The sequence below is a fragment of the Pseudorca crassidens genome, chromosome 13, assembly GCF_039906515.1.
Source record: "Pseudorca crassidens isolate mPseCra1 chromosome 13, mPseCra1.hap1, whole genome shotgun sequence".
In the NCBI taxonomy this organism is placed as follows: domain Eukaryota; kingdom Metazoa; phylum Chordata; class Mammalia; order Artiodactyla; family Delphinidae; genus Pseudorca; species Pseudorca crassidens.
In genome coordinates this window covers 28,051,378-28,074,518 of record NC_090308.1, presented here as the reverse complement: position 1 = coordinate 28,074,518, position 23,141 = coordinate 28,051,378, and the positions used below count along the sequence as shown (strand labels likewise).

Sequence of the window (23,141 nt, the reverse complement as noted above, 5' to 3'; positions counted from 1 at the left end):
GGAAGACCTCGTTCCATCCCATAACTCATTTTGAGCATCTTCTGTGTGCAAGGCACTGGGCTGTGAACCGAGTCTTCAAAGGGGAATAACACCTGCCTTGACCTTCAGCAACTCCTGTCCCATCAGGAAATGAGACATGCAAACAGATCGTTTCAGTCAGCATGGAAAGGGCTGTACTGGAGGAATTCCTGGCTTCATGGATTGGGTTGCATGACTGAGTGGAGTGAGGTAGGAGAAAAGGGGTAGGGGGGAGGAGAGGCAAAGCAGGAGGGAGACACAGAGGGGACACCCAACACGATGTGTTCCATGAACCATAAGGACTTCGCTGCTTCTGAAGCACAACCCAAGGTAAGCGCGAAATGGCCAGAGATCCTAGGGTATGGAGTCTGAGAGCCCCGGGTTCAAATCCTTCCTCTGCCCCACACCATTTGTGTGACCTTGAACATGCTACTTAATCTCTGTAAACCTCAGATTTCTCCTCTGACTATTGGGGGATTCAGGAAACAAGTGCTAGATATACCACTGTTACTTAGTAAAAGGTCCATGCTCCTAAGAGGATGAGGCTAAGGATGAATAAAAGACAATTCATAAACAAGGTGTATGCCATACTGCTTACTAAAATTGCTTAACATTTATTGCTCCCTTTAGGATTAGTAAATTTTAAGTCTCCTGAGATACATACGCTAAGAATTGGAATTGATTAGTCTCCATAGTAGGAATGGATCAAACTCTCCTTGTTCTAAGTTTCCTCCAAAAGTAGTAGTTATTTTATTCTTCTTTGTCCTTATACAGATATATTTAGCGAGACCTACCACATATGCCTGCTCTGACAAACCCCACGTAAAGTACATCATCAACGTTCACGGCCCCCTTGCATAATGAGGTACAGTCAATTACCAGTGAGCCATGCCCGTGTCTGATGGATGGGGAGACAACCTCTACAATCTCCCCAAAGGTAGAAATTACGGTGATTTCTCTTGGCTTTGTAGATTATTTTTTTAATTTTTACCGTATACTTGCAAATGAAAAAAATAAATCTGGTTGTCTGTGAATTTCCAAGAATTTTATCAAAATGATGAAAAAATACTATGAAGACACAAGTTACGAGGAGCCTGATCATTGCCTGGCTTCCTTTTTGTGCCTTCCTATTCTTCAACTCTTCACTGAAAAGAGATAGCATCTCTTCACCAGAGGGTAAAAATACTAAGTACAGAGGATAAGCTATAGAGATAACCTTCTGCTGAGTCAAGACGTGGCTGAAATTTATGCCAGGAATTCCGTTCACCACACTGGATGACTGATTCTCTCTGCAGCCAGGCGTCAACTGTAACAGCTTCTCCAATGGCCAAGGTCAGTGTTTAATGGTGATGGTTTTGATTTCAGTGAAGAATTCATAAGAGTCCTTGGCTCCTTCTCTACCCACACCAGAACTCTTCATCCCCCCGAAAGGCAGGTTCAGCTCTCTGATGAGCCAGCAGTTGGTCCAGACCAAGCCTGACTGTAACTTCTTGGCCACCCGGTGGACACGCTCCACGTTGCCTGACCACACCGTGGCGGCCAGTCCATATTTAACACTGTTGGCTCTTTGAATCACTTCCTCTTCACTATCAAAGGGGACGACACACGTCACCGGACCAAATATCTCTTCCTTCATGCAGCAGGACTCGTCCTTAATGTCTGTTATCACCGTGGGAAGCATGAAGTACCCTGCTCGATTCCTGAGGGGGAGGTTTAACTTATCCACTCCCTCACCGCACAGAATTCGGGCCCCTTCCATGCGAGCTTTCTTGATGTAACTTCTGACCTGGAGAGGTAAAAAATATACTAACAACTTATCGTTTGTCTTCACACAAAGCAGAGAAAATTCAATATTTTTGAAGCATCAAGATGTATAAGGTCATTCCCCCCCAAAATCTAAGGTTGATTATATTTTCACTCAGCTGCTAAGTAAGCCTGAGTGCAGAAGTGCTCTAAGTATTATCTGGGCATTCAGCCCTCATCGGTAAGAGGAGGAGAGTTTTTTATTTAATGTCTAAGTGCTAGGCATGCAGATAAATGCTTTTCTCACATTCTCAGGTAATTCTCTCAAAACTATTATAAACTACGTATTATTATCTCGTATTTGCTGATTATATAATTGAGCTTCAGAAAGGGCAGAGGGTTCAAACGGATAATAAACAGTAAAGCTAGAACTCACACTCAGGTATATTCAGTAGTTAAATACACAGACTAATATTTTCTCACTTTGGGGGAGACTATGTCCATTGCAGAAAATGGGAAGTTGAATGGTATATAAGACTTAATTAAAAGCCAGGGTGCCCTTCAATAGCTGATCTTCCAGAACAAATAATTTCTAATGTCTCATCTCAGTACTGATTATATTGTGGTAATAGAGTAAATATATCTAGGTAATAGAGTAAAGCTCACAATAAGGGGAAATAAATTATGTAATAAGTTGACCCAGTGACTCAGAGATAATGACAGATGTTTTTTTTTAATATTGGTTACAGAAATGACTCATTATAATAATGGCATATCTATTTATATTTGAAAATGTTGTTGAAGTCACAATGATATACTCTTCTACCCTTGAGGGGCATTATAAGCATAGGAGAAGTAGAAAAGTAATCCCCAAAAGTAAAAGTCTAAAACAACAGTCAAATAGTACATCAAAGGCAGGGTAAAGTGTGGAATGATATTTTGGAATCCTACGGATTATCATGTATCTATCTGAGCATTCTGCCCCAATGTTAGATTAGTACTCCATTGTAGAACTATATTCACTGTAGAGCTATATGTTTGCCATGTAAAAATAAAAAGATAATGTCTCATTATTAATTTTGCTTCAGTTTATAGAACACTTAATAAGCCATGAAGTCAAAGACATTTGAAAAATAGAGCATTTGGTAGAGCTTTATATTCTCCACTATTCCTCCTCCCCAACATGAACAATGATCTCAAAGCTTTCCCAGAAAGCTCTCATTGAGTTTGTGGGTAGAGTCCACAATACATCTGGACTTTTCCTTCCCCGACTCTCTTGCTCTTTTGAAGCGACCCGGTCACATTAATTAAAAGATGCCAGAGGCAGCATCCTGTGTGAACAAGGCGAGTGCAGGTGAGTCTCCAGAGGCCCCTGCTGGATGTAGAGCCAAAACTTTTATCAGTGATTCAAACAGTGCAAGGAGCGCTCTGGCTTGAGATGATTGTGTCTAAACAAAACTACATGATTCTCTCTTTGAAGCTCTTGGGATAATAAAATACCAAGTGTCAGTTTTCAAATTGTGAACTTATCAAATTATTTAACATATAAGTTACACACTAAACTGAATTTCTTTTCTAGAGAAAGTATCACTGAATGACACAATGATATCTATACTTGCAGCTCAGAAAAACAACTTTGTAACTGTTAATGTGCTATAAAATGCAATGAAATATTCTTATAAAACCTTTTCTTGAGAGGAGAGAGCAGAGAGTAGTTAGCACTTAATATTGAGTAGTCTTGGCCATAAAATCAAAGCATAGAGGTTAGAAAAGTGGGCTTGGGAGCACAGCAGTGCTCAAATCCCAGTTCCTCCACTTATCAGCTGAGGGATTTTAAATGCTCTACACCTGGACTTCCTTGGTGGCGCAGTGGTTAAGAATCCATCTGCCAGTGCAGGGGACACGGCTTCGAGTCCTGGTCTGGGAAGATCCCACATGCCACAGAGCAACTAAGCCTGTGCGCCACAACTACTGAGCCTGCACTCTAGAGCCCACGAGCCACAACTACTGAGCCTGCGAGCTACAACTACTGAAGCCCGCACGCCTAGAGCCCATGCTGCACAACAAAGAGAAGCCACCGCAATGAGAAGCCCACGCACCACAATGAAGCCACAATGTGGCTCCCAGTCACCACAACTAGAGAAAAGCCCACACGCAGCAATGAAGACCCAATGCAGCCAAAAATAAATTAAAAAAAAAAAAAGAAGAGCTCTACGCCTCAGTTTCCTCACTGGAAAAATGGGATTGACTGTGTCACCTATTCATAGGGCTCTTGAGAGGACTAAATAAAATAATATATATAAAATACCTGGTGTGATACCTGACACATAGTAAGTTTTTGAAAGTCAGCTGCTGTCGTTTGCGTTGATGTTCCTGGTGATGGTGATGATGATGATGATCTAATGCACGATCTGACACTCACGAGCTAAGAGATTTCAGGGATGCTCCCCACTGTGTACTTCGGGGTGCGGGGTTAACTGACAGAGGAGGACAGGAAACCGCAAGAGTGGACCTTAGTTAGACCTGAAGCCTGGCCTTATTGGGGGACATACCCGTGAACTTCCTCTGTGCTTCCCCCCCACCCCGCCTCACTGTCAACACTCAAGGATTCTCTCTCTCTGGCTATCTGCATCTTTGGAAGTCTGGCCTAGAGCCAGATTCTCCAGACAGTCAAGCAGGGAAGGATTCTGGAGAGTCAAAAGGAAAACAAAAATGAAAAAAAAAAGCAACCCTGTGAAATAGGCAAGGGAGATTTTTCTGCATTCCCTGAGGATAGAATCACCTGCCATTTCCTGTGGGGTCCGCGCCACCGTCCTGGGAACCTACGAAGTCACACTTGCACTTAGGAGCCCTTGGCCATTACAAAACAACTGTCACAGCCTCTAGCTGGATTCTTCTGTCACTGCATCACCATCTGTTGTGACAATCCCACAGGATGGAAACAAAGATCCCGTGGCTAATTTGATTTATTTATTTATTCATTCATTCATTTATTTTTGGCCGTGCACGGCACGCAGGATCTTAGTTCCTGACCAGGCGACCAGGGATCAAACCCGCGCCCCCTGCGGTGGAAGCACAGAGTTTTAACCACTGGACCGCCAGGGAAGTCAATTAATTTGATTTGGAGAAGACAGAGACCTACTGCAGAAGAGGAGGGGTGGAATGCAAGGATGGCAGCCGGCCATTCTTTGGCTCGCAGACCCCAAAGCTTCCTGGCGAAAGGAGAGGAAAGACGACTCTCAGTGGAGTGTGCCTGCTGCCGCCTTGATCCCAGATCAAGGTTTGGCACACTGAACTGAAAAGAGTCACAGCCTGAAAAAGACACGCATACACTTCCCAAGCTGCTTCCACTGGGTCCCTCTCAAAGGGCAGAGACACCTAGGGCTTCCTCACAAGACCTGAGCTGAGAGCCCCCCATCAGGGGCCCACCTGGTGAGAGACCCAGAGGGTAAAGCTGTGACTCCTTGCATCCAGGCACGTGTTCTGGGCAGAGTAGTAGGGATGGAAGGTGTCCAGGGACCCTCTGAGCCACAGCAGGAAGGTTCTGAGACTTTATACTGGGGAGGGGTGGGGACTCTGAGCACAGCTGAGGGGAGGGATCCACCTACAAAACAAGGGGAACCCAGAGCTACCCGAAGTTTTATGTGTGATGGGATTATGGAAATACCATCTTCATTGCTCTTCCTTAAAAAATAAAAATAAATGGCTTACAATAAACACTATTTTTAAGTTTTTAACTATGAAAAACTATTTTTAACACTGTGCAAAATCTTCCCCCTTAGAAGCAATAGAACCGTGGAGCTGAGATGAGCTACCATCTTTCCGAGCTGGACTTCTTAAAAGGGCAGCGCATGAGCTCAGCACAACCAGGCTTTAAGTCACATCCTCTTGGCTGTCTCGTTATCATGGGGCATCATCTAAGGGGCACCCATGGGACCTTGATTATCATTCTCCACTGAAAGGAACCAGGGCTCACTAGACAGAGGTCCTGTTGCCCGTGTGGGACAGAATAACTCACATGGCCTGAGGCTGCTTGCTGTCAGAGAGCAGAAACGCTTCGGGGAGGGCCTGCGGTGGAGCTCAGGAGGGCATTGGGGGGGCAGGCTAAAGAGAGGGCCCCTTTGGGCCAGCAGGGATACACTGAGCATCACAAATATTGTATTAAAGCCCACAGGCGTTACAATACATTGAAACCTGGTGAGCCTGTATTTGACCCAAGTTCACTATGTGGGGAAAAAGGGACAAACACTCAGAGTACAACAGAGAAAAGCCCTAACTACCAATAGGAGTCAGTGAATGGCATCAGTTTCTCTCACACACAAAAGACAGTGTGTGTGAGACAGTTTCTCTCACACACAAAAGACAGGGGGCTACAAATCTTTCAACTGCTACAGGGAAGTCAAATACTTTGATTTGTTTCACTGATACACCTCCTCTCATTGGGGAACTTAAATAGTTATTATAACAGTGCCTACGACGGAAGAACAGTTTTTCTGCTGAGTTAATAAAGAGAACTTTGAGTCTCAGGTGAATGGTGAATTGCAAAGGGGACCTTAGATGACACCATGGCCTGAGTCTACTGGAAGATGCTTCTGGGAAGTTAATTCTGTGCCACAGAAAGCATTCGGGAACATGCAGGAGGTTATTTTTCACCACTTATTTGCATGTGTGGGCAGGTAGCGTGTATCCCTTTGCCTAGAACAGCCAGATAAGGGAGGACAAGGGAGCCTCTTGTATCTGGTGATGCCTCACTCCACAAGGGTGGGAACATCCACAACTGTGGGTCCACCACAGGCACTCTGGGGACAGCTGCCCATGTGCCTGCAATCTTGTAGGTGAATTTGACTGGAGGAAAACACAGTCATGCTGGCCGGTCTCACTTTAAATAAATGACCACATATTTATTTAATGTGATCATAAATGATCACAGCTCCAGGTGAGCCCTTGGGGCTGCCCCAGCAACAATACAGTCACTTCGAAGCCCATTCTCTCTCTTGATCTCCTGCAAGACTATCTCACACCTTTTCCTCCTTCTTGAAACCTTCAACACCATCTCCCCTCCTCACCCTGCTTCCCATTTTACTGAGAAAACAAGTAAGAAGAGACCAGCAAGACTGAGACTACACCTTCCCACCTACGGGCATCTGTGCTCCACACTATAGTGAAGGTAAAAGTTAAAATGTAGTAAGTCTACCAAATCTGTGCAGTGTCAGAGAGTTCTTCAAACTTAAGTGAAGGCTCTGTCCCTCACTGGTTAACTGATAGGGGTGTATTACCATTACCCTTGGTTGGCCTGAGTTACTACAGCTGGAAATGAGGTCTTTTTAGCTCTGAAATTCTATGACTTATTTTGGGAGTCCCACCAGATAATGAATTAAAATGACCTTGAAGACCCAAATTCCATAAGCCACCCAGAGAACATCAATGGCTTCTCCCACGGAGGCTCCCACAAGTCACCCCACCAACTAAGGACCGCATCATTTGGACTGGATTCCCACTTCTAGACTCCCGTTTGCTGTAAGCCAGAGGCAGACCCTTACTGCCTGGGGACTGACTGGGAACATTTACCGGTGGAAACCCCTGGCACTCTCAGCTCACATCATTCTCATCACCTGACCTTTATGCTCTGCAACTTGCCTTCCTCACTCTACTGGTGGCATCTCTTTACTGACTTCTCAAGTTCATTTATGCCATGTAGATGCTGCTTTAACCTGGACTGCATTTCTGTATTCATCTCTAACATTTTCAGACTCTGTATCCAGAGACAATTTCCCACACATCATAATTATCAAAAAATAGGGTAGTAATTAACAGTATTTCAAAGCACAGATAGTGTTATGCCTCGCGCTGAGCTCCTCTCAAAATAAGAACTCTTTCTGTAACTTACACACAGGGATTTACTTACTTTCTCCAAATGAGCTTTACTGATCAGAGCTCCCAGGTCGGCTGATGGGTCAGAGGGAATGCCAACTTTCCACATTCTGGTAGCTTCTACAAACCTCTTTAAAAATTCACTATAGATGCTCTTCTGGACAAAGATCCTGCTGGTGCAGAGGCAAATTTCACCCTGCCAAGAATGACACATGAGGACAGTGACAAAACAGGAGGGCCCACTCCTTCTTGGATAGATCACCCTGCACTTCTGAGTGCCTGTCACGTATCAGGCACTGGTCTGGACAATGGGAGACAGTGGTAAACAAGATGAAGTTTCACCAGGTGGAATGCACTGTCTTATAGGGAAGACAGGCAACAGCACAAGTAAAGCTCAATGAACAATATAACTTCATGTTGTGACCAAAACAATACAAGAAAACTAAGCAGAGAATGAGAATAGAAAATAATGGGGGGGGGAGCTTTTACTCCCTTTTATTAAAGGGAGTCCTGGAAGGCACTGGTGAACAGGGGATATTTGAACTGACCCTTGATTGACGTGAAGGAGCTGGATGGATGAAGATCTGAAGGAAGAGAATTCTCAGCTGTAAATGTAAAGGACCTGCCACAGGAATGAGCTTGGAGTGTGTGAGGAAAGGCAGGAAGGTGAGTGGGGCTGAGGGTGGGGATGGAGGCAGGGACAGGGGTCAGAGGGATGTAGAAGACAAAGGCAGGGGGCGAGGAGCGAGGCAACATCACACAGGGTCTTACAGGCTCATAGACTCACAGAGAGTTTGCATTTTATCCACAGTATCATGAAAGGACCATGGAAGGCTTTAAGCAGCAAGATGATGGGATTGGATTTACATTTTAAAATAATCATTCTGGCAGCTGTGTGGAGAATATAATTGGAGAGAAGGAGAGTGGGAACAGGGGAGTGTTAAGAGAGCTTTTCAGACATTTGGATAAGTGGAGGTAGCTTGGACAAGGCAGGATCAATGGAGATGAGAAAAGTGATAGGAGTCCACTGAGGTTAACAAATTCTTAAAGGGGCATGGGACCCCAAAAGCATAAGGAAACTGGCATAGATGCTCTGGAGAAATGATAGGATTCAGGATAGATTTTAAAGATAGAACTAACAGGACCTGTTGGTGGATTAGTGAGGTATAAGGAAAAGAGAAAGTAAGAACAAGGATGAGTCCCAGATTTGGGGCCTGTGTCTCAGAGTGGATGGTAGTCTCTTCCCTGGAGAGGCAAACACAAGGCGGGGAGAGCAGAGGTACCGCAGGAGAGGAGAGGGAGGGGAATCAAGAGTTCTGCTCTGCACAGGTTAAGTTTCAGATGCTACTGGACATCCAAATAGAGGTACTGAGTGTTCCAGGGAGAGGTGCTAACAGATTTCTGAGTGAAAAATCATCCTTATCATCATTTGAACATAACATGTAATAGTTTACAAACCACATTCTGGACTTGTCAGTATTGTGTATGTATGATTGTACATATATGCATAAATAAATATTTTCATCACATTGATATTTCATCTTCACAACAACCCGTCCAACAATCAGGAGGAACAAAGTTGCCCAAGGCTCCTCCATGATGTTAAGTTAAGAAACTTGCTTGAGACTTGTTCAGGTATTTATTTCTAAATGTGTGAATGCATTTGGGATGCTTTGGGGAGGGATAATAAGGTTTCCAGGAGCTAGGACACCTGGACAGCAAGAAAAGACTGGGAAAACTATAAATAAAGGAATGGGGAAGCTTGGAGAAGCAAAAAAGAAGTCATCATCCGATAAAAGCCGTGTAACTCAAGAAGAGGAGTTCGCTGCACAGGAGACGCCACAAGGCTTCTGAGTGACATTATGATTGAACAGATAGTCAATGGAGTAACACAATGTAACCATTCTCCTTTCACTGAAATAGTCCTGGATTGACTTACTCACCCCAGTTTTGCACTGTGATGCAACAGATCCAGCTTGACAGGGCTACTGAGTTAAAAACAAGCAAATAAACAAAGGGGAAGAAAAAACCCAGAGGACAAACCTGGTTGGCAAAGCTGGACCTGACTGTGGTCGGAACACACTCCTCCAGGTTGGCATCTTCAAAGATGATGGCAGGATTCTTGCCCCCCAGCTCCAGAGAGAGCTTCTTGCAGTGGGGAGCACTCAGCTGTGTGATCCGCTCGGCTGTGGGCTGGCTCCCAGTGAAGGAGATGAGGGGCACCTCTGGGTGGGACACCAGCGCCTCGCCTACCCTGGGTCCCGTTCCAAACACAATATTTACAACACCTGGTGGAACACCTGGGTGGGAAGCAGTATCGGTTTCAGTGATTCTTCTCAGTATGTCGAGGACTTCAGGTTACATGGAGATTCTCCTTCAAAGTTCAACAGCGTGAATGGGGTTGGGAGGGAATGTTAACGGCTGCCTCTGGTTCAATAGTAAAACAAAGACTATAGCATCACCTCTGCCTATACTATGCCCCGGGCGGGATTTCTCCGGGGGCTTTGTCCTAGAAAAAGGCAGGGTTGAACATTCTATATAATTCATTCCATAGTATTGACTGGGCCTCAGGGGCTGAAGATACAAATACATCCTCAGGCAGGTCGGGCCCCAGGAGGGAGGAGAGCCCTGCTCCAAGCTGGCATCCACGACTCACAGTTCAGTGGGCAAATGTGAAGTAGAGGGAGCATTCATGCACTAAAGAAACCAGAGAAGGGCTGGGCTTCCCTGGTGGCGCAGTGGTTGAGAGTCCGCCTGCCAATGCAGGGGATACGGGTTCGTGCCCTGGCCCGCGAAGATCTCACATGCCACGGAGCGGCTGGGCCCGTGAGCCATGGCCACTGAGCCTGCGCGTCCGGAGCCTATGGCTCCGCAACGGGAGAGGCCACGGCAGTGAGAGGCCCGCGTACCTCCAGAGAAGAGACTGACTACCTCGGCCCAGGGGAGTGAGGGACGGCTCCCCCAGGAAGGTGAGTCTTGAGTTGAAGGTCCAGCTCCCCATGACGTGGATGCACCATCACCCTCTAAGACTGACTGACCAAGAACACCCCCAAGTAGGTGCCCCAATCTTTTCTATCAGGAAACTCTACTGCTCTATATCTGCATGTATTCATTTATGTGTTTTATGGATTTTCCTGTTCTTTACATATTGACCACTAGAAGGTACTCCAGCTAAGGGCAGACATGGGGTCTGTGTTTTGCCTTTCGTTGTATCCACTGTGCCATGGCCTACTTTGCCATACAGAATGAATACTCATTAAAAAAAATTTTTTAACATATCACATTTAAAATAAATTAATGATAGCCATTATCAAAAAATCTGGAAACAATAAATGCTGGAAAGGGTGTGGTGAAAAGGGAACCCTCCTGCACTGTTGGTGGGAATGTAAATTGATACAGCCACTGTGGAGAACAGTATGGAGGTTCCTTAAAAAACTAAAACTGGAACTACCATGTGACCCAGCAATCCTACTACTGGGCATATACCCTGAGAAAACCATAATTCAAAAGGAGTCATGTATCACAATGTTCATTGCAGCTCTGTTTACAATAGCCAGGACATGGAAGCAACCCAAGTGTCCATCAACAGATGAATGGATAAAGAAGATGTGGCGCATATATACAATGGAATATTACTCAGCCATAAAAAGAAACGAAACTCAGTTATTTGTAGTGAGGTGGATGGACCTAGAGTCTGTCATACAGAGTGAAGTAAGTCAGAAAGAGAAAAACAAATACTGTATGCTAACGCATATATATGGAATCTAAAAAAAAAAAAAGGTACTGATGAACCTAGTTGCAGGGCAGGAATAAAAATGTAGACATAGAGAATGGACTTGAGGACACAGGGTGGGTGGGGAAAGCTGGGGCGAAGTGAGAGTAGCATCGACATACATACACTACCAAATGTAAAATAGATAGCTAGTGGGAAGCAGCAGCATAGCACAGGGAGATCAGCTCAGTGCTTTGCGATGACCTAGAGGGGTGGGATAGGGAGGGTGGGAGGGAGGCTCAAGAGGGAGGGCATATGGGGACATACGTATGCATATGGCTGATTCACTTTTGTGTACAACAGAAGCTAATGCAGTATTGTGAAGCAATTATACTCCAATAAAGATCTATTAATAAATAAATAAATTAAATAAATTAATGAAAAATAAGATATAATGCTACATATGTATGCTATTAAAATAATTTTAATGAGAATAAAAAATTTAAAGAGTACCAGTAAACGTTCACATTTATTGGGTACTTCCTGTGGGTTGGTCATTGTTGTAAGTGGGCTACACCCTATAGATCTCCCAACAGCTCTGTGAGGTTCGTCGTATTAATACATTGATTGATTACGTTTCTTTGAGCTCCGATGTTAATAAGTTAAGAGCTATCTACTGGCCAGTACTTCTCAGAACCATTTTGCCATTTGATCCAGACACTAATGAAATTTTTCTAGATAAATCTGCCTTCTACCCTTAAAAGATTCTGGTTATAAGAGAAAGAAGGCAGTTTAATTGGCAAATAACAATTCAGTAAAACTCAGAGTAGGAGGCTAAGAGACAGGAAAGGGAAGGAAGTCCCTCCAGAGCTAGGATGTGCCTGGGTCACGACAAGGAAAATTTTAAGCTTAAACAGAGCAGAACCAAAATTAATAGGAAGGGCCAGAAATCTGCCGTCAGTGGACACTTCAGGAATGAGAGCAAACGTTTGGTGCCCACAAGGGAAAAAACCAAATATTCTAGGGCTCCCAAAGAGGTATTCATGGTGTATCTATATAAATATTCGATGATTTTATTTCAAAGAAAGTTCATTTACCAAGTCTGTTTGAATGCCCCAGACTAGAGGAGCTAGCTGTTGACATATCCAGAATGCCTTAGCACGTTGTTTTAGCTTTCTTTTCTTACACTATTACAAGTTTCTCTTAGAGTGCTCTAAAGCAGAATTAAGTGATGTCATTCACACCCCCTCCCAATCCCAGTGGAGAAACTGAGGGCTCATGTCAGGTGCAATTGGACCATCACTCTCAGTGTTTGTTGGAGGAGGAAAGTTTGGCAAAGCCAGCCCAGGGAGGGAGGGAGGATGGGAGGGAGGGACAGACTGTCTCGGTACAATAGGTTTATTCATTCACAAGAATAAGAGCAATGCTGGGTAAATAAATGGAAACATAAAACTCTCAGGCAGACCAGGTTCTGGGTTATATGAAAGAGGAGGGTGATTAGAAAAGAGAAATCAGGGGCTTCCCTGGTGGCGTACTGGTTGAGAATCTGCCTGCAAATGCAGGGGACACGGGTTCGAGCCCTGGTCTGGGAGGATCCCACATGCCACGGAGCAACTAGGCCCGTGAGCCACAACTACTGAGCCTGAGCGTCTGGAACCTGTGCTCCGCAACAAGAGAGGCCGCGATAGTGAGAGGCCCGCACACCGCGATGAAGAGTGGCCCCCGCTTGCCACAACTAGAGAAAGCCCTTGCACAGAAACGAAGACCCAACACAGCCAAAAATAAATTAATTAATTAATGTCAGATGTAGGCTTCTGACATCCTCTGTCACATAGGGGAGGACGTAAGTCAGGCACCAGCAGATAAACAAAGCTTTAAAAAAAAAAGAAAAGAGAAATCATCATAGATCAAGACGTAACTGATCTTAGGAGTGAGTGGTCTGTGGAACACGGCTCTGTGGCACCCTCCCCAGATCCCTGTGTATCCAACACAGGATCAAAGCAGAGCGGAGGCCCCACTTCTATCTCACACCAGGGAACCGGCAGTCAAGAGGCAGGGAAGAAATACCTTGGACCTTTGCAGATACTAGAGATTCCATTTTTCAAAGAAAGGGATAGAATGCGGTCTCTTTTGTAAGGGAGGGATGGCACGTTCTGGGACAGGAGGGAGGTAGGGATGTTCATATCATGCACCTTCCAGAGGCCTGGGGCAGCCATCGACATCATCCCAAAGACCTAGGCTGGGTGGCCTCATTCTTCCATAGGATACAAGGGAAATGGGCAGCTAAACTAGGGTCATGAGGCCCAGTGCTCTTCCCTCAACGGGCACAATTTAACCTGTCATCTAAACCCTGGAGTAGGAACTGGCTCAACTTTCCTGGAAGCCAATGTGTATGTTTTTGCTTTGAGAGAAAAGGCATACAGGAGAGAGATGGGCTCTTACCAACCACTCCTTCTATGGATCTAAGTGAGCCCAGCAACACCTTCTTTGTGGGCTTGAAGGAAACGAGCACAGCAGAGACTGACAGAGCCTGTTCCCCACCACCTGCCCATCATTCCCACCCAGGCTGGGCAGAGACATGAGCTGAGGGCCTAACAGTGAGGGGCTTCCTGTGGGTTACAAGCTAGAGCCTCCTGCCTGCAACCTTCCAACCCCGGTGCAGTGTCGGCTGAACACTCCAGGCGAAACCAGGAACACACCTTCCACGTTTTAAACCATCGGCAAAAGGGGGACAAGGAACCATAGTATATCAGCATCTCAGCAGTGGTTCCAAATGCAGGGAAAACTGAGGGGTGTATATTCAATTCTCTTGAAAATGGGCTGTTTCTCTTAGGCATTCTATAGCTGTGCAAACCAGAGAAGTACCTAGCAATATTCTTCTTTGCATCAAAATCCACTGTTGTTTCAAACGTACTATTTAAACTGACTATTGGAGACACAGTCTGGGGCAGGCTGGTGTCTGAGTTTATCAAGCTCTTTAAGCCGTTTGCTGTACTGCTATCCTATGCTCAGGGGACTGCCCGTGGAGCCCGTGCAGGGAGGAGCTATCCTGCAGTAGCATGTTCTGGGGATGAAGAAAGGAAGCAGTGGGCACGAGCCCCGTGGATGAAGGGGATTTCTCAGAAGAGGATCAGGGAAACGAAAAATCAGAGATGTCCCTGGGATCTGTTTCGGTGTTGAGCAGATTTCTATCCAAAATAACTTTTCAAATGTCAGTGACCCTACGGTGGCCGAGGCCTACAAAACATACATCTCCAAAGCCAACCGCGTGCCCCCCCTTAAACCCCATCTCCCAATTACCTGCTTTCTCCAGGAGTTTGCACATCATCCACGCGGTCACAGAAGTCAGCTCACTGGGCTTGGCTATCACAGTGTTGCCAGCAGCGATCGCTGGAGCCAGCTTCCAGGTCAGCAAGTAGAGGGGCAGATTCCAGGGACTGATCAGACCAGCTAACAGAGGATAACAGAAGCATTGCCAGCAATGACATGCCCCTCAAAGCAGATGGGCCAGACAGGCTTTATGAATGCAAACTCCTTCATGCTACACCAAACTTCAGCTTACTCTTCCAAAATCCCAAACTTTTGTAGCCAACTTCAGGGAACTAATTCTAAACTGTATTACAAGCAGCTGTACCTTTTAAGACTATAATCAGGACAGTCTACTCTTTTCTTGATGACTTACAATTATATTTATGAACAGCAGCAATATAAGTTCTGGGGCTAAAAGACTGTCACCTGTCCCTAAACATTCTCAGAATGTGATCAGTTTTGAGATTTGTAGACTGATCTCTGTACTGTTTAAACTTCTCCCTCCTCATTAATCAAACAGGCCAGCTCCTATTTCTTCTAAATTTCTCCATCTCTGTTTCTAATCTCTTGTGGATTGAGACATAAAATTTCTAGCTGTTCAGAATTATTTGTAAAATAAGAGCAATAGGTTCTGAGACTGTGAAATCCATTTTCGCTAACCCAGAGTATTTTTTAATTAAAAAAAAAAAATCTTTCTAGGTTCTCACCTGTATCCTGACCAGATAGGTTTGCTGGGTAAGTAACAGAACCAACATCTACAGTGGGTCTCCACGTAACATTCTGAAACCACCTAGGCTTCTGACCATAAAACGTGTAAAAATAAAACCTACATTATGAATCAGTAAATGGATCCACCTTATTTTATACTCTGCCCTCAAGCCTGAGCTATGAAAGTGAACATAGTTTACATTATTAAATTTCCCACTGAAAAATCTGCTCTTTAGGGGATAACAATATTTTTGCAGCATAATGTACTAGCATACTTCTTAGGAGGAGGTTTGAGCTTTCATAACGCCTTGAAAATACCATTTCCGAAGGGCTCAGGTAAAATGTTCCATTTTCTTCCCCTTTAACTTATCTTCTTTTATTCTATCATAAAATATAACTAGTAAAGTATGGACGGTAGTTGGTTTTTTCTCAGAGGAAACAGTGACATCTAGTGGAAACTTTTAGTTATTGCAGATATTTATATGTCCTCTAAAGTGCAAGAAGCAGAGAAATGAAAGAGGGAAGTAGATAATCCAGTCAAGGCTTATTTACCATGTACCTGGCACTGTTCTAAGTGCTCTACACTTACTAACTTACATAATTCACACAAAGATATATAAAGATAAAATTAAACGATCCTCCCAGTTTCCAGATCAGGATACTGAAGCACACAAAATTTAAATCACTTACCCCACACATAACCTAAAATCTGTGATCTTAATCACAACGCTCTCTGGAAATAATTTGGTTTTTTTTAATTACAAGGGACAAAAAGTCCTGGATTGTGAATTTACAATCAGTATCATTCTTTTTTTCTGTGATTCCTCCAGAACACGTTTCCAGGAATAACTAGGGAATTTGACAAAAAGAAAATAAACTAGAATTGGATTTTTAAGGCCAATTAAATTTCAGATAAAGTAGAAGAAATTTCTACTTTCCTTTTTTTAAAGTCTGTTCCTTTAGATCAATTCTACAGGGCTGACTGAGCATCTCTACGTACAGCTGTGGTCCAGGCTTTCACTGCAGCACCTACCGATGCCCACAGGGGTCCGAACCGTGTAGTGGAGACAGCCCAGGTGGTCCATCTGTGTGCACTCGGACGTGTGGTGCAGGATGGAGGAAGCGAAGAACCGGAAGTTCTGTACAGACCGGGGAATGTCCATGGTTCTCGCCAGGGTTAGGGTTTTCCCTGTAAGAAGTCAACAGCAGAAGGCGCTGTCAGTGTTCTTCACCTCGGACTGGGAGGAAGCAATACCACACACGTATCCTGCTCACACTGAAGTAGCCTCTGTTTCTTCCAGCCTGGGGTGGGCATTCATTGGTTACAGAGAGCGTTGATCATAGTTTGATAAAACTGTGAAACAATTAGATGTGAGGTTGTAAGATGAAGTAGAGGGGGTTAGAGTTGAGTCAAATAATCTTTGTTTTGTGGACTGAACAATTCATAGCTATCATCAGGAATTCGCCAGATGCTATCACTTCACCCACACCAGCTCTTTCAATTCAAAATCACCAAGCTTTGGACATGCTACAGAGGGGTTGGAATAATGGGTGTTAAGACAGCTGTATTTGCACATCACCAAAAAAGCACGTGATGATATTAACTGTCCCCTCAACACACAGTGGAGTCACTAAGATGGACACATGGCAGAACCACTGGTGGGAAGCTGGCACAGGATGCTGTGTGGCCCTTGCTCACCCATCGTGTGCCCCATACACATCCTAGATATATGCTTCCCTGGATTGTTCCTCAGTTATCTTTAGTGATACAGGGAGACTCTGCAGTGTCAGGAAGCATTTTTTTCTTAAGGGTTTGGAGTCAGGCTGCTTCTTAACTTTAGGCTGCTTTACAGCACGCATGTAAATTAAAAAGATCTTGGCCTTTCCTAACAGATATCATTACAAAGATTTACAGACATTTACTCCATTACCCTGACTTCTGGGAAGCAGTTAAAAAAATTGGGCAATTGTGTTGGGAGTGGAACAGTGACCGACATATCAGAAATCTTTCTAAAAAACTGTGTGACTGCTCTTCAAGTTATCTTTGCCTTTAGCGAACAAACTTATGTTTACCAAAGGGGAAAGGAGGGGGAGGGATAAATTAGGAGGTTGGGATTAACATATACACACTACTATATATAAAATAGATAACCAATAAGGACTTACTGTAGAGCACAGGAATTATATTCAATATCCTGTAATAACCTATAAGGAGTAAGAATCTGAAAAAGAACATATATATGTATATATACATACATATATACATATATAAGACAAGTTGAAGAGCTGTCACATGTATATGTATAGATATAGATATAGATATAGATATATATCTGAATCACTGTGCTGTACACCTGAAACTAACACATTGTAAATCAACTATACTTCAATTAAAAAATAAATATCATGCCACAACTACTGAAGCCCGTGCACCTAGAGCCTGTGCTCTGCAACAAGAGAAGCCACCGCAATGAGAAGCCCGCACGCCACAACGAAGAGTAGCCCCTGCTTGCCGCAACTAGAGAAAGCCTGCTCGCAGCAAGGAAGACTCAATGCAGCCAAAATTAATTAATTAATTAATTAAAAATAAAAAATAATAAATGAATCACGTAGTGAAAAGAAAAGAAACAAATTTGCTTTGAAACTCTCTACTTAGAACTAGTGGAGGGCTGCACCCTCAGTCCTCGTTCTTCCTCTCTCCCCATATCCATGCCCTTTGCCATACATCTTTGCAGTTCCTTCCACCAAATATACAGTGTATTTATTTCCGTTCCTCCTGAACTGGCGTTGGGCCTTGACTTGCTTTGGCCATCAGAATGAAGCAGAAGTGGGCTAGTTGCAAGCCTCGGCCTTCAGAGGCCTTGGCTGGTTTGGCTTTCCATCCTCTACCACTGCCGTGAGAAGCACATGGGTGGGCTAGCTGATAGGTCCAAGTGGGTGGGGGTAACATGAAGAAAGTGTCCTGAGTTCCATCCACACGGTTAAGAGGCAAGAGATCAACTGACAACCTGGAAGGAGCGTGTGAACCGCCAGGAAGATAGTGCGTGCACTTCCCATAAAGAAGGAACAGCGGCGCTAAACCCCGGCTCCGCCAGAGAGAGCAAGCGTGGGAAAGAGGGAAGAGGCTGGCACAGATGCCTCTCACCTTGGTCCCTGGATTCAGCCTGGGCCAGCTCCTCCAGGGACTGTTCCAGCAAATCCGCCAGCCGCTGCAGCACCTGCGAGCGCTCCTGGGGGCTCCGGGAGGACCAGCCCGGAAAAGCTGCTCTGGCGGCCTCCACCGCGGCTTCGATCTCGGAGGGGCAAACGGCAGAGGGTCGCCTTAGACTGTTGCTCCCGAGGGTTGGATGAATCCAGAATCCACAGGTCCGTACATGGCTAACGTTTTTTCTGCCTAATTGCAAGTATTCGACACTCCCAATACTGAGTCGCCCACAAAGTGGTGTTTACCTGACCAGCAAAGTCGGGGCACCACAATAAAAGAAAAATGCTCCATTTTGACCAAGGTATCCAGAATGTGGCGATAATAGAATCTATCTGAGTAGCAGGTATACGTTTTCAATAATTTCAAAATATAGAAAATTTCTGAATATCATATAAGAGGAAACTTAATTAAGATGTATGGAATCTCTAAACTCTTAATGCAGTTTTGACATACTTGATAAGGTCTAAAAGTTTCTTTGAAATCACATCCCAGACTGTCATTTTCACTTGGAATGACTAATCATATTAGTTATTTATTGACTAATTTTTATATATAACGGAATGTGCTAAATGCTTTACACAAATTATTTCATTAAATCCCTTTTAAAATTCTGTAACATGAGTATTGCTAAGCCTGTTTTACAGATAAGGAAACTGAAACACAGAGTGCTCAAGTAATTTGCCAGAGGTCACACAGCTAATAAGTGGCAGAATCAGGATGCAAACCCAGATCTCTGTGGCTCCCAAGACCACAGCTGGCCTGCTATGGCATAACCACAGTCCCAGTCCCCTGCCTGGCTCCGCCCAATGGAAAGGTCCTCTGTTGGAGAGGAGGGCATCTGTGGTTGAACAGATAGCTTGGGGACCTGGTTTTAGAGCTAAATCCAAAAGGAAACAATGTATAGGAAGGTATCAGCAAAGCCAGTTCATGGAGGCAGAATGAATTATCAGGGTTTCTGCTGTCTTTCTCCTCTCTCAGGCAAACGTCTAAGCAATGCCTTTTCCAGAGATGGCAAATCCAGAGCCTGTGTCTCTCCCTTCTCCTCTCTCACATGCATGACATTTATAATCACTCACAGCTTTCTTCCACCACTGGACCCAGGCTCAGTCTCAGAATCTTTTTCCACAAGCTTCCGGCATCTTTCTTGTATTACATGATCTGACAATTCAGCTGCCCTATCACCCCAAATCGGATCTACATGCCTTCTCATTTTCTTTATGTGAACAAAGTCACCTTCAGCTGAGCTAGAATAGGTATAAAAGGATTCTTGTCTTAATTACAAATGTCTGGAAAGTTGGTAGTTGACGCCCTGCTGCCAGCCAACAAGAGGACGGTTCCTACCTACAGCAGTCAACGTCAAATCTAATCTTCCTACAGTTGTTGATGCAAAACTCTGATCTTTTAGAAAAACAGAAAACTCAAGTCCAGTCATATTTTCTAAGTTGTCCTATGTCACATGTCCTACATCCATTTAATGTAGAACACATATAATGTACTACATACAATAATATTAGCAAAAGATAATACTTATAAAGCATTTACTATATGCCAGATGCAAAGAGCTCCACATATGTCAGTCTGTTTAATCTTCAGAACAACACTCTGAAGTAGGTATTATTATTATCCCCATTTTATAGATGAGGAGACTGAGGTTCAGCTGCAGGTCAAGAACATAGGTATTAAGCGGTGCAGCTGATCTCTGAAGCCAGGCAGTCGGACCCCAATGCTACAGTGCAAATGCTACTGCGAGTGTGTGTGTGACCACTAATCTAAGCATGCTGTGATCTGTAAAATAAGGATGATGATAGAGTCTTATTTATAGGTTATGACTCAGATTTGGGACAATTTGTGTTCAATGGCTTAATGAACGCACAGCACAAAGCAAACGCTGAATGAATGGGAGTCCTGTTGACAGACTGGCAGCACTTTCTGTGAGTGACTTTTGGGGAAATTGGGCATGTGGCTTGCATGGTAACCATATTTTTCAAGCCAGAAAAACCTGGGGTTTATGGTATCAGATGGAATGTTTGCAAGCTGGATTGCTGGAAAATCCAAAATATCTATTCCTCTGCGAGCAAGTGTATCCATCCCTCATTCTCTCTTCTGCAAGGGCTGAGCCATTAACTGCAGAAAATATTTCATCTGAATTTGGCATACTTGTCAATTTTAACTTTACTTTGGAAAGGACTCTGAGACAATGAGGGCTGGAAAAGCTGGATTTTCCACGTCTATCCCGGGTCATTTGAAGCAAACAAAATTGCAGGTTACAGCTTAACCAACAGATTAGCCAATATTTGCAAACTTTAATCCGAAAGTCTAAAGGTTTCTTTTTAATGCAAGAAGACAGATTTAGAATATTATTAACAGTGGAGAAAGAAGAGCTTAGTTCTTTTTTTAAAAAAACCTTGCATATAATACTCATTTACATATGAAGGCTACAATTATCTTTTAAATAATCTAGTTCTTTGTGCCTTAAAAAAATAAATTAAAATCCATTTAACTTGAGCATAAATCCATTTAGATGAGTATACATTCATCAGCCACATTTATCACTCCAAATATATTTATACTCTCAGTGCAATAACTAATCAAATATATCGCAAATATTTTACAAAACTCCTCAATAATATTAATTCTACATCACTGAAAAAAAGTTTTAAGGTGTGCACCATTAAGTACTTTGAGTAAGAAAAAAATAGTGTTAAATTTAACTTCAAAAATATGCAGGAATTTGATTCTGCATTTCATCATTCAAATGATTGGTTTTACTTTACTAGATATTTTGAAGACATGAAGAATTATTACAGGATAATATAAAATAAATCCCTGGGTTTTAAGATTTTGCTAATTTTTGTGAAGTAATGCATTTTGTGGAAATCCATGAATATAATGGCAAATTTAGGCAACACTTGGTTGAGAAAAAGGATCACTTAGTAATACTGATCATTCTTACAAATAATGCTTTTTACTAGGCACCCATCAAGGAATGTCTGCGAGTTGTGGCTTTGTGTTAGGCTACCTGGATTATTATTTGTTTCTGCATATGGTAACCTGAGATTGGTGCCGTGTATCATATATACCCAATTACAAAATAAACCTTCCTAGAACTAAAAACCTTCCTTCTGCTGTTTAACAATCCTACACCTTTTCTCGATCTCCTTTGCTCCTAGAAAATTAAGTTACCATAAATCACCAACAGACAAAGTAGATTTCAGTCTTCTCTGAGTGAATATACTCACCTCTTCCTTTCCACTGTTCGGCACTCGGCAGTACACTTCCCCCGTAGAGGGATCGTAGGAATCTAGGTATGAGCTACAAGGTAAAAATTTCCCATCTATGAAATTTTCCAGCATCAAAAGGGCCCTTGTTCCAGCCATAGGAAAGGACATGCCTGCCCTTTCCCTTTGCGTTGCTCAGGAAGGTTATCCCCCCGCTCTCCCCACTCCTGACTTAAGTCTCCTCCTCACTTCCAGCCCCAGTGACCCCATCTGCCAATCAGTGAAAGTGGGAGGTGACATGACATTCTCCGAGAGTATTTCAGTCTCTAAACTCCGAATGAAGAGAGTTCCCAAATATTTCACAGCTGTCCAGTACGTTGTGAGAAATGGATAATAATATGTTAAAGTAACATCCGCTTATGTGTTCATGGCCCTTTAAAATGGTCAAAAGGCATCTGTGTGTATCATTTTATTGGATTCACACTATACTCACTGCTCGAACATTGATTAAGTGCCAGGCCGTGAGGCAGGTCTTTACATGAATTTACTCATTTATTCCACACAACAATCCTATAGAACATAAAGGTCATTACTTCCCGTCTTTTGTCCTCGGAGAGGTGAATTTGTCCAAAATTGCAGAGTTGGTAAGGGTCCTTTTGTCTCCAAATCATGTGCTTTTTCCTCAGTGCATCACTGCCCTCACCCTCAGAGGTGGCTGAAGGCAGACTTTCTCTTTCCATCACCCACCAGTTTCTCTCTGCCTTGTCGCTGAACTGTCCATCCTAAAACCAGGGCTGCCACCCCAGCCCACATCTTCCCAGATGTGCCATGAAGATGATGGTATCAGCCCAAACTATATACAATGTATGTAACACACCCAGGACTCATGTCCATGATGTATATGAGAAGTTCTACAAATTGGTAAGAGAAATGAACAACCTCATAGAAAGGTAAGCAAAGGATATGAAAAGCAACTCATAGCAAAGGGAACACAGCCGGCTAATGAGTGCGTGAAAGGATGCTCTGTGTCACAGTTAATCAGGGAATGTGAGAGACAAAGAAGACTGGAAAAGTTTTTTTTTTTTAAATTGAGGTATAGTTGATTTACAATGTTGTGTTAGTTTCAGGTGTACAGCAAAATTTTATATATATATAATATATATATATATATACACACACACACACACACACACACACACACACACACTTTTTCAGATTCTCTTCCCTTATAGGTTATTACAAGATATTGAGTAGAGTTCCCTGTGCTATAAAGTAGGACCTTGTTGATTATCTATTTTATATATAGTAGTGTGTATCTGTTAATCCAAATTCCCAATTTATCTCTCTCCCCTTCCCC

The 23,141-nt window shown here is 43.5% G+C and overlaps 1 protein-coding gene across 1 annotated transcript; it reads right to left on the bottom strand.

The window, feature by feature from the left end:
* Positions 1-982: 982 nt before the first annotated feature.
* Positions 983-22,933, bottom strand: ALDH8A1 (aldehyde dehydrogenase 8 family member A1). Its single transcript, XM_067702032.1, has 7 exons — positions 21,806-22,933; positions 18,507-18,654; positions 16,395-16,550; positions 14,645-14,794; positions 9,676-9,932; positions 7,667-7,828; positions 983-1,804 (listed from the first exon to the last, which is right to left on the bottom strand). The coding sequence occupies exons 1-7, from the start codon at positions 21,953-21,955 to the stop codon at positions 1,352-1,354; spliced, it is 1,476 nt and encodes a 491-aa protein (XP_067558133.1). The 5' UTR covers positions 21,956-22,933; the 3' UTR covers positions 983-1,351.
* Positions 22,934-23,141: the final 208 nt, after the last annotated feature.